This window comes from Numenius arquata, chromosome 2 (genome assembly GCF_964106895.1).
Source record: "Numenius arquata chromosome 2, bNumArq3.hap1.1, whole genome shotgun sequence".
In the NCBI taxonomy this organism is placed as follows: Eukaryota; Metazoa; Chordata; class Aves; order Charadriiformes; family Scolopacidae; genus Numenius; species Numenius arquata.
The window spans coordinates 8,867,027-8,878,769 of record NC_133577.1 but is presented as its reverse complement, the minus strand read 5'-3'; the positions used below and the strand labels follow the sequence as shown (position 1 = coordinate 8,878,769).

At 39.8% G+C, this 11,743-nt stretch overlaps 1 protein-coding gene across 1 annotated transcript; it reads left to right on the top strand.

Annotated features, from left to right (window-relative positions):
* On the top strand, positions 1–4,473 carry GTF2H5 (general transcription factor IIH subunit 5). The gene is made up of 3 exons (XM_074168073.1): positions 1–54; positions 530–646; positions 3,409–4,473. The coding sequence occupies exons 2-3, from the start codon at positions 612–614 to the stop codon at positions 3,587–3,589; spliced, it is 216 nt and encodes a 71-aa protein (XP_074024174.1). The 5' UTR covers positions 1–54; positions 530–611; the 3' UTR covers positions 3,590–4,473.
* Positions 4,474–11,743: the final 7,270 nt, after the last annotated feature.

The following is an 11,743-nucleotide window of genomic DNA, read 5'->3' as shown; positions in this document are numbered from 1 at the left end:
ACGGCGGTGGCGGCGCCTCCGTCGTCAGGGAAGCGGCCGGCGGCGGTGGCGGAGGTGAAGGGCGGGGGGGACTGAAGGGACCGGAGCCCCTGGGAGCGGCGGGACCTGCCGGCCGGGAGCCGCCCCGCCCGTTTGCCGCCCCCGGCTGACCCAGGGGCGGGTTGAGGCTTGTCTCCCTCCACCCGGGGCCGCCTTTCGCAAGGCCGCGGCTCGCCCCCGGCGGCAGAAGGGCCGGTAGTCGGCCGCAGCCGCTGGAGGAGCTCGGCAGAGCTGGCGGGAGGGGAGGGGGGGCAAAGCTGCCCTGACTGATTTCAGGAGTGGGGCCTTTAATTTTCGCAGTGTCCTGGTTTGAGGCACAAACCGCGACACGCATCTCGGTACTACGCCCGGCCTGGCCCCTGCTAGCCCGGCGTGGCCTCTGCTAGCCCGGCCTGGCCCCCAGCCACTCTGTCTGAGAGCTGGGCAGCGCTGCTGGTGAGTTGTCTTGAAGGACTGCTGAGTTCAACCAAGACGTTTCATTTTCTTTCAGGTTTCCTCTGTTTATGACGGTAGCCTGAAGCTGGAGTTCTCGTCACCTCTTCCTTTTCAGTGTTTGCAAGAAAACTGAGAAGATGGTGAACGTTTTGAAAGGTGTTCTGATTGAATGGTTAGTAATCACACTTATTGTCTCTCGTTGGGTCAGTCTATGTATTTCTTTAGAGCTAGTAGTATTCTAAGAAGTTTAAGAGTCTAGAGCCTAAAAAAAAAGGAATTGTGAGGAGGAGTCATGCTGGACAAGCAGAGAAGAGAAAAGTGCAGCCTTTGGGGGAAGAAGGACAGTGGCAGTTGTAGGTAATCCTAATTCCAAACTCTTCTTTTTGAGATACTGTTTTCTGCTTATATGTAACCATTAGATGTTCTTTCTTGTTCATTATATATCGCTTACAAAAAACTTTTTTTTGTCATTGTTTACAAGAAACGTGTTTCTTTACTGATTCTAGAGGGAGGTGAGAGAACCTTTCATCCTTTCTTGTCTTTTTTTCTTCAATTGCACTCCAAATGCTGTTCAAGACTGACATGTGGCTCTGTTTGTAGATCATACTCGAGCAGAATATGATTGTAGTTTGTCAAAGCTTTTGATGTATGTGCAGTGAAGATGTTTTCATACAATCTGAAGTCTCTAGACTAAGACTCAGGTAACTGGTTACCTCCAAAGTAAAAAGAAGCATCAGTCAAGATTTGTGGGGTCATTGCATAGCACCATATGACATAAAATATTTCTGCTGTATACGTAGATTGTAAGCATGTTAACAGATTATAACTGCACAAAAGCAGAAGAACCTTGAACGTCCTGTGATGTGCCTGCATGATGCATATAGCTGTGATCTTGCAGCAGTTAACTTCTGAGCTGACTGGACATTAGCCAGCTGAATTCTGGATGACTGTGTGCAAGCAGATCAGAGCCTAAACTCTGCTCTAACAAAAAGCCTGTCTTCTCAAATTTGGCTCTATGCTAGTGCATTGACAAAGCTTCTGAAGCACAAGAAATTGCCTGCCTGCAGCTGCCTATGTAAAAGTGTCCAGAGCAGAATTCTTGACTGATGAGGCAACAATTTCTAACATATCAGGCAGTTAGCAAAATATTTTAATTTGTACCTATGTGTTTACGTTGCATGCACCTAAAGATCTGCGTGGGTTTTTTCAGCTCCATGGCCACGTCCTACTACTTAGTATTAACATGGAACTTAATCATTCTCCCTGGAAGGGAAGGGAATTTTTTGTCTGATAACAAATCCACAGCATTTGTTATGCCATCAGACATTTTCAGCAGCCCCCTGGAAAAGCGACCTTTGATTTGGTTTCACTAGCTCTTGGTTTGGTTTTGTTTGTTTTCTTTCCACCTTTGCATAAAGGTAGGCTATGATTTTGCACAAAATTCCGTCCTAGAAGAAGATGCAGAATTACTATAAACCTGTCCCCTTCTTTACACTTCAGATACAAGTTTTTTTTACAACCCAATTTTCTTAGGATATATAAGATACCAAATGGGCAGGGAGTGGGAAAAAATAATCACTTCTGAATGTGTAAATCATGCAAATAAAACAGTGTAATGTTGTGCACAGTAGTCCTGAGTAGTAGCAGTAGTTCTGAGCTACCCGATTCCAATTTCCTGTTTTTCTTGCACATATTCATAGACCATATTCTTCACCAGTTGTTGCAATCAAATACTAAGTTTTACCAAAGGGCATGTTCTTCCTGTTTTGTAAAAACTAGTATCAGAATAATATTGTCTGAATTCTTCAAAATTTGAGTGGATCAAAGAGCTTATATTTTGAAGCCACTTTATCTAACTGCTTAGTATAATGCAGGTGTTTCAGTTACCTGTAATTTCTATGCTTCCAAAACGTTTTCTTCTAAACGCTTAAATTTGACTTAGAAGGTGACATCATGAAAAAGAAGAGACTGTTCAGTTACGGTGTGATAAATGTACAATTTATACATGACCACTTTTTCTCTGTGCTATACAACTTTGAGTGAGATCTACATTCTCCTGGGTTTCGGTTACCTTTAAATAAAAGTGTGCTTTAAGAAAACATGTTCTTATGATGCTATTGCTGAAGATAGAAATGTAAGTTCAAATTTGCCTTATTAGGGGTTGGGGTTTTGGTTTTTTAAGCTACTTTAACAGCAGCATAGGGGCACTTCTGCTAATCAAGCAGCTAGGTCTTCTCAGTAGACTCCGTTATCAGTTTATTTTTATCTCTAACTCAAGCAATTATTATTGTGAAAGAAACAATGTTTTCAAAAGCTTCCTAAACTTTATTTAAATTGTGAGCAACTCTTGAAATTGATATTAATTTCCCAAAGAATTTTGGGAGTGTCTTCAAACGGTATTTTTTTGTTTGTTTTTAGCTGTATCTTATTACAATGAGGTGGTGGGATTTGATGTGGTAAGACAGGGAACTGCTGGAGAGGGTACAGCAAAGGGTTACAAAGATGATGAGGGGCCTAGAACATCTCTCTTATGAGGAAAGGCCAAGGGACTTGGGTCTTTTTAGTCTAGAGAAGAGAGGACTGAGGGGGGATCTGATCAATGCCTATAAATCCTTAAAGGGTGGATGTCAAGAGGATGGGGCCAGTCTTTTTTCAGTGGTTCCCAGTGACAGGACAAGAGGAAATGGGCACAAACTTGAACATAAGAAGTTCCATCTAAACATGAGGAGGAACTTCTTTACTTTGAGGGTGGCAGAGCCCTGGAACAGGCTGCCCAGAGAGGTGGTGGAGTCTCCATCTCTGGAGACATTCAAAACCTGCCTGTGCAACCTGCTCTGGGTGGACCTGCTTTGGCAGGGGGGTTAGACTAGATGATCTCCAGAGGTCCCCTCCAACCCCATATCATTCCGTGATTCTGTGTTTTTGTCTCTGCAGTGACCCAGCGATGAAGCAGTTTCTGCTCTACTTGGATGAGTCGAATGCATTGGGCAAGAAGTTCATCATACAAGACCTGGATGAAACTCATGTCTTTGTATTAGCCGAGTTGGTTAACTTCCTCCAGGAGAGAGTGGGCGAGTTAATGGACCAGAACTCTTTTCCTATTACTCAGAAATAAACAGACCAGAGAAATGAGATTACTGCAAGTTTTGGAATAGTGAATTTCAATAGCTTGGGTTGTTACTGTTTTAAATAGATGCACTGTGGTTAGTAAGTTCTACATGGAATTGGGTTTTATTTCTCATTTTGAAAGATTATGGTATCTTTATTAAATCCTTAAAATGATACACTTGAGGACTTGCCTAGAGAATTTTTCATGTCTGCTCTCTGGTTTTCCTTTAGGATTTTGATCTTGCAAGATGGTGTGACCCAAAACGTAGAGTAGTGTTTCTGTATTGGAATGCTATATGAACTCCTCTGACATGTTACTTTCCTTTGGAATTGATTAAATCTGGTTATGGTGTGACTGATAGAATGTAAAGAATGACTGTTGAAGTATGATATGTGCTTGATGGAACATCTCTGTAAGTTGGAGGTGTGGTCAGATACTGCTTTAACTTCGTGGGTTTTATATGCCAAAATTAAAGTCGGTAAGAATTTATTTTCTTTTTGTTTTGTGGGTTTTTTTTTCCTGTTGGTTTTTTGTTTGTCCTTTATTTTTTCCCCCCAAACATTTTACAAATGCCCCGTACTACTTGCCTACTCTTACTAAGGCTATGCTTTCTGTGGTGGTCTGGGTTTGGGGAGTTGTGGTGAGGATCCAGAGCTTTGGAAGGGAGGGAAGGACACGGGGGGGGTGAGTACAACAAAATCCATTACCCCAGGTCATCACATTTTAATTGTAACCAGATGACTTGCATAACAACAATAGCAAATTAAAGGGGTAACATAAATGGGAGACCAATAGTTTAGATACAATTGCTTGCGTGTTTTCACTGAAGCTAATATCTAGTCACAATAAGCTCTGTGATCAGGAAGGGGAAATAAACACTTGGTTGCTCTACTTGGAAAGAAGAAAGCTGTTTTTGTATTTTTGAGATGTTGGGGGGGAGGGGTTCTGGTGTTTTGGGTTTTTTTTTTCCTTCAGCTTAGCTCTTCCCCTCCTACTGCAATTTGCTGCAAAGAAAAAGCCTCATGGTGTCACAGGTGTTGTTTTTTGTTTTTTTTTTAAAAAGGTGTCTTACATCCTTTCTTTGGAATCCTAGTCTATTTTACTTCCAGATTTTGGTGAAAGGTGAATGATGCCTCACTCTCTCTTCAAATGACAGTATTTGAAAAGTCATGTTAGAATTACAGCTGTTAAAACTTCTCTTTATTTAGCATGTCTAGTGCTACACGTCTATGGTAATTTTCCTTTTAAGTCTGTGATAAACTTCTTGCTGTTTTTGTCTTTTTCTCCTGATTAATTGCACAGCTTTATTGTTGCATTGCCTGTGGTTTAGCTTATATTTCCAGTGATAAATGGCTTATGTAGTACAGGGGGATAGAAGTTCCAGACTGTATACACTAAACAGGCGTGTGTTCTTATACTCTTTTCTCTTGATCTTTTATGAGCAAACGTGTTTATGGATTTTAACTCCTAAACCCATCAAGACTTAGATCCTTCCTGCAACCTAACTGGGCCTAACTGATTCTGTGCTGGAAGAAGATTTCAAGAAGTAATTTGGTATCTCCTTATGGGGTCTGAGTTCTTTGTATTTTCTAGGGGGAAAAAGGTCTTGAATCATGTAGTATGGTGAAGGAAATCCAATGAGGAGACTTTTAGAACTTGAATCTGTATATGTATTTGAAAAAAACCAAAACACTCAAGAGTTTCTGGGGTTGAATAAATTTGGACCCCAGAAAGATTTGCTCTCTCCAGAAGGAAACGGGGGACCTGGTTACTCAGGATGTGGAGAAGGCTGAGGTACTCAATGGCTTTTTTGTCTCAGACTTTACTGGCAAGTGCTCTAGTCACTCTGCCCACGTCACAGAAGGCAAAGGAAGAATGAGGTACTGCCCACGGTAGAAGACCAGGTTTGAGCCCATCTAAGGAACCCGAAGGTGCACAAGTCTATCAGACATAATGAGATGCATCTGTGGGTCCCGAGGGAACTGGCGTATGAAGTTACTAAGCCACTGTCCATCATATTTGAGAAGCTGTGGCAGTCCAGTGAAGTTCCTGCTGACTGGAAAAGGGGAAATAGAACCCCCATTTTAAAAAAGGAAGACCTGGGGAACTACAGGCTATTCTCAACTTTGCGCCTGGCAAGATCATGGAAAAGATCCTCTTGGAAACTGCTAAGGCACGTGAAAAATAAGGAGGTAATTGGTGACAACCTAAGTTAAAGGCAAATTGTGTCTGACAAATTTGGTGGCCTTCTGCATTGGGGTTATAGTGTTTGCTGATAAGGGAAGATGGACTGACATCATCTACCTGGACTTGTGCAAAGCATTTGATGCTGTCCCACACGACATCCTTGTCTCTAAATTGGAGAGACATGGATTTGATGGGTGGACCACTCAGTGGATAAGGAATTGGCTGGATGGTCACACTCAAAGGGTAGCAGTCAACAGCTCAATGTCCAAGTGGTGACCGGTGATGAGTGGTGTTCCTTAAGGGTTGGTATTGGGACCGGTGCTGTTTAATATCTTTGTTGGTGACATGGACAGTGGTATTGACTGCACCCTCAGCAAGTTTGTTTCATATCAAAAGATTTTCAGGACTGAAGACTTAACAATTTGAAGGCAGACCAGTAAGGGGAGCTCTTAGCAATATTTTAAACTGCTGTTTAAAAAAATCACTGCAGCGTGGGCAATAGTGGGTGAGAGACCTACCGTGCTTTGGAATGTTAATGTCTTTCTCTCTGGATGTGCTTTTAGCTGGAGATGAACATTCTACTTCAAGGGACCCTTCCAGAAAGATACTTGCAGTAAGAGATTTTGAGATGTAGTAACTTTAGCTCTGAAATATCTTAGATGTTTAGTTATCTAATGTTTTCTTTCTATGCTTAGGTGCACAGTCGTTACATTAAAATGTAACTGAATGTCTGAAAAAATGTCTGAAAATGTCTGAAATGTGGTCTTCCCTTCAGATGTTACTGGTAGGTCTGTGTATCTCCACACCACTGGCCTGCTTCAGGAGTTGCTCTGTTTTAAGTTACATCACTTTTATTGAGTGTAAATCACAGGAAAACATTGCTGATACAGCCAGAAGTAACATTTATGAAGGGTTTTTCTCTTTATTGCCTCAATGTACAAAATGTCTATGAGTATAGGGTACCTGTTCCTCAGTGCACATGCACCATACTGTATGGAAGACACATAAAAGAGCTATTCAGTCTTAACTCTATTTCAGTCTGCACTGGGGACTTTGCATCTGTATCCCTAGGGTGTTGCTAATAGTACATAGAAATGAGACATATAGAAACATTTTCCCTGATTGCCCCCAAAAGTGAGTAGCTTTATTGGTTTACACATATATAAATGTAAAATTCAGTATGTTCCCTAAACAAACAAAGAGAAAACCACAATGGCTACCAGTTAAGTTTTAGTATGAAGGAGGAAAAAAACCCTGCTACCTTGGACATTAGTGGTTGTATTTTTCATAGAGACAGAAAAAGTAATTTTCTCTCCTCTGATTGTGTAGCAGTAATAAGTAGATTAACTGCAGAACAGGAATGGACTATAAAATTGCTGTCCAGTGAGCAAATTAAAAAAGTGAAAATTTTAGAGTACTATTGTTAGCTTTCAGCTTTTTGTGCTTGAGCAATTCTAGGTGTTATAATGTCAGCAAGTATAAGGTTCTTGGAAGAGATCTGATTTTCAGATGAATATTTTTCTTTTACCAAAAGAAAAGCAGACTTGTAATACCCATGCAGGAATATGCTCAAACTCAGCAAAGAAAATCCGCTCAGCACCAAAACCCTGACAGATTAATTGATTAGCCATAAAACTAGCCCCTCAGGAAAGAAACAGCAAGCAAAATTTCTGGGTGACTGTAGATTGAAGGAGTTGGCTGTCAGAGCTACTGTTGTTCACTTTTCTATTACAGGAAAGATGGGCCCGGTTGTAAATTACAGGACGTGCAGGATGCTGGGCGCATTTGCAGCTGGGAAGAGATCACTTGTAGATAAGAAAGTATTGCCCATTTCTACGATGTTGGAACAGCTGATACACCGTCAGTAGTGAGAGGTAAATGTACTAGGCAAACCTTTATAGTCCGCCAGCGTTTTGCGTGTTGTGTTCCTGCTGTTTTGAAGCTTAGAGGGGTGAGGTAGGAGGATGAAAGAGAAAGAAGGTAGGAAAGAGGGGGAAGAGTGTTTTTTTTTTTTTTTTAGACTTAGAACTAACAGGAAATGCTAGTTACAAAATTGAACAAGATCACAAGGAGCATAAGGACAAAATTGAGAGAGATTGCACTCAGATTAGTTTCAATTTTTTATTCAAAAATGTACTTAAAATTAACTAGAACTTAATTGGGTTACAGAAGGTCCTGTATTTATCATCAGAGCCAACACCTCACAGGGCCTGGGAGAATAAATTTTCTTAATGTTATTCCTATTATTCTACTTTGCTTCTGTCCTGGATGGACCCACTTCTCCATGTGGAATGATAGCGTAGTTTTGCTTCCTTTTAATCTATGGATTCTCCTACGTTGGCAATTTTATTGGGTGCAAAATATCTTTTGCATGTTTGTGGTATGTATATCATTACTATATACGTATTCCTGAAGCTAGAGATTCAGCAGCAATGAGTAACCCTGGAATAGTGACAGCCTTTGGTATCATCAACCAGCTTGAAATTAAGATATGAAAGAAAAATCTCTCTTCAGCTGTAATACGAAGCACGCATTTAATTTTGCTTTTGGTCTAAACTGAAACTATCTCTTAATTTTGGGGAAAGTTATAAAGTCAGTATAAAATTTAAGAAAAAAGCCTGATTTCTTAAGGAATATTTGAAATGAATATTGTCAAGCACAGCCACGGTGAGGTCAGCGTGATAGACTGTGACAACTTCTTGCTGCCAGCCAGCTTGCCATTTGGGCAAAGGCAGCTGCAAACAGCCTTTGAGAGGAGCAGGAGAGTAGAGATGAGGAGTGGGCAAAGCTAAGCATCTGAACAAACCTCTCAGGAGGACCGGGGAACCTGAAGTCTTGGAACTAGTAAACGTTTCCCCTTTTGGCTTTGAGTAGCTTTTTTTAAAAAGCTGTTTCTGCCTATTTAGTCTGCTGTGTGACAGCAGGAGCCAGAAGGAGCTGTAGGGAGTGGGAAGGAGAGATTCTGAGGGTGTATATGTTTCAGAGGGTGGTTCCTGAAGTTGTTTGGTACAAGTGTGAAAAACTAGACCAAGCTGGAGCTGCCTTTTCAATATGCGGAGTTATTCTAGCTTACTTCTTTTTAAAAAATGTACTACAAAACAAAAGGAACTGTGAAGGTGGGGGAAAGAACTTTTGTTGTTCAAGTTGCTAACCACAAGAAGCAACCCAGTGTACAGAGGCTTTCATGTAGTGGAATTTTTCATGATCTTCATAGTTATGTGAAGATCATAACCAAAACAAGCCACAGAGACAGAGAGAACACTGATATAAATGGCCTAAGTTTAAGACTAGTGGTCAGACACTGGCAACACTTTGTCCTTTCTCAAGCTTGAGATTAATCCATTGTACCAATATTTTAAAGTTTCTACTAGTCAGGAAGCTTGCCTTGGGACATCTGGGCAGAATCAGAAGTTGGATACGCTGGGAACTTACCACTTTTGGGTCAAGGGAACATCAAAGTCTGTATTTTTCAGTCTCAAAAACTGCTATGCTCAAACACGATAGGTACTTTTCCCCTTTGTCCTAGCACCCAGTAATGATGACGGTCATGCACATTTGTAATGTTTGTGATGACACGAAATAATGCAATAACAAAGTATCATGCACAATTAAAAGGGTGATGTACAGATTTAATTTTCTTCTTTTAAAAGTATGAAAATAAAAATAGATATGAGTAACTTGTGTGTGCACCAGTAAGTACTGAATGCAATTCATTCTAAGAATGATCTCTGGTGTGAAGTGATTGATCTTTTCTAATGAAGCAGCCATGTAAATATATGTAAATTTTGTAACAAGTGTTGAGAACATAGACAAAACACCAAGTCATTAGTTCCAATTTCTTGCAGATGTTGGTAAGAAAGTCATTAAAAAGTAATAAATATACAAAGCAAATATTAGCAAAGCAATTAAGGGTTTGTTCATGCAAATGTGAATTTATTACCAAGTGCAGTGAACTTACTACTCAGAGTTGTTCTGCTAGCTTTCAAGACCTGATCATACGTGGTACTGAGCACTACATTTAACAGTAATCCTTTTCCCTTACTACTAGAGCTGTGAAAGTTATTTCTTCTTGAGAAGGGAGGATGTTAACAACAGTATTTTGGTCAGACTATCTCACCAATTATCGTTCACCTTTAAATTAACTAGTATAATCTAGTGGAGAAGTGAAAAGTCTGACATAGCTCTGTGATCTTAAGCAGGTAGCTTTACTTTGCCTTAGTGTAGATTTTCCCGTCTGTAAAATGGGCATAAAAGTACTTATTTTTCTGTTACTCCTACTAAGCAGAACTGCAGCCTTGCTTTGTATTCTATCTGTACAAGATGCACAATGGAAGTCTGTCCTGCTCTCTCTTCCTATTAAAATATAAGTATTCTCTAGTAAAAGTAAATGTTGGGAGTACTTCATAACATATATAGAAAAATATACGTTCAGTTGTAGGAGATCTTGTTATGCTAGTATGTTAGCTTACGTGCATGCATATTAAATATTGCTGTCAAACAAAGATTCTTAAGTCTTGGTAGCATCACATCCTGGCCTAACCACAATTCTGAGTAACAGGTTAGGAAGACTCTGTGTGTGTATGTGTGTCTACATATTTGTATATGTATACACACACACACGTGTGTGTATATCTATAAATACACAGACAAAAAAAACGCAGCTGTGTCTATATGTGTGTGTGTGTGTGCGTGGAAATATATGCATATGCAGTGTGTGTATATATAATCACTGCAGCTACAGTGTGTTTACCTTGTGGGAGAAAGATACCCTTCGTTGCCCAACAATATTTCTCACAGTTCAAGGAGGAAAGAGATGCTTTTGCAGTCCTTTCACCGAGTAGCATCACTGTAAGCCTCAAGCAGGTGGTAGGGTTCTCAAGGGGGAACAAACATAGGAAATCGGAGTGCTAGTAAGGATAACCAGAACTTTCGCATCTGGAATTTATTTTTTGTCCTTCTAGAACTGGGATTAAAATGATCAGTGAGATCCCTAATCAGGCATTCATGAAAGTAAGTTTTGAGTTTTCTTCTCTTTGTACATAGAGCTGCTTTTTATCATTATATTATATCTTACTAAAACCATAAAAAATGCAAAAAACAGTCAGTATATTTATAATATTCTTGCAATGTATTTTCCTACTGTTAAATCTAGATTGAAATGATTTTTTCAGTGGAGTAAAAGGACTTAAACATTTGATTGTGTTCCTTTATAGGACTACCCACAGCAAATGTAGGTATCATGCTGTAATTATGGTATTTTTTTTAAGATTTAACATTTGATTTCGCAAAAATCTCTGTATTTGTTGCATTTTCTACTATGGAGGGTGATAGTACAGAGGATACTTATTTGGGATTCTGGTGATAAACGCCAGAATTCTAACAACAAGTTTAAAACCTTGAATGTTTTGGTGGCCTATCTCTTACTCTTCCATATTTTTCAAGAACTCTCTTTATTTTTGTATTTGAATGTTGCTTCTGTTGAATTTTGCAAAGAAAGGATTGCTTAAGCTGCACTGTGCTGTCCTCTTACTTGAACTGCTCATGAGACCATGCTTAGAAATGGTAAGAGGTTTTGAAGAATCTATATATATACACGACATGGGTCTCTGTAGATTTAAGCTGAAAAAGATACAAATTTATATCTCAGCCATTAAAGCACATGTCTGAAAAGCCTAGGGACCTTGGAATTATTTCCACCAGCTGCTATTTATCTTAATATTCTAATGTGGGCTTTGCTGAGAAAGTTATATTAATTGCTTTTTTTTATATTGTAGACATATTCAAAGGTCTCACTTTGAACTAGGGTTTCATAACGCTAAACTTTTTATGAAATGCATAAAAAGGGGACCTAGCCTGATATAGCAAATGAAACAGGCAAAAATTGACCGTGTTTTTTTAATAGAGTAACATATAGATAGAACCATGTCTGTCTTCCCTGGCTCTTCTCTCTACCCATTTCAAGTTTAATTTATC

Bases quoted from the DNA above. Each gene is read 5' to 3' on its own strand.
- GTF2H5 (XM_074168073.1), top strand. From the start codon at position 612: ATGGTGAACGTTTTGAAAGGTGTTCTGATTGAATG. The intron at 647-3,408 runs GTTAGTAATCAC...TTGTCTCTGCAG, and splicing joins AAAGGTGTTCTGATTGAATG to TGACCCAGCGATGAAGCAGT.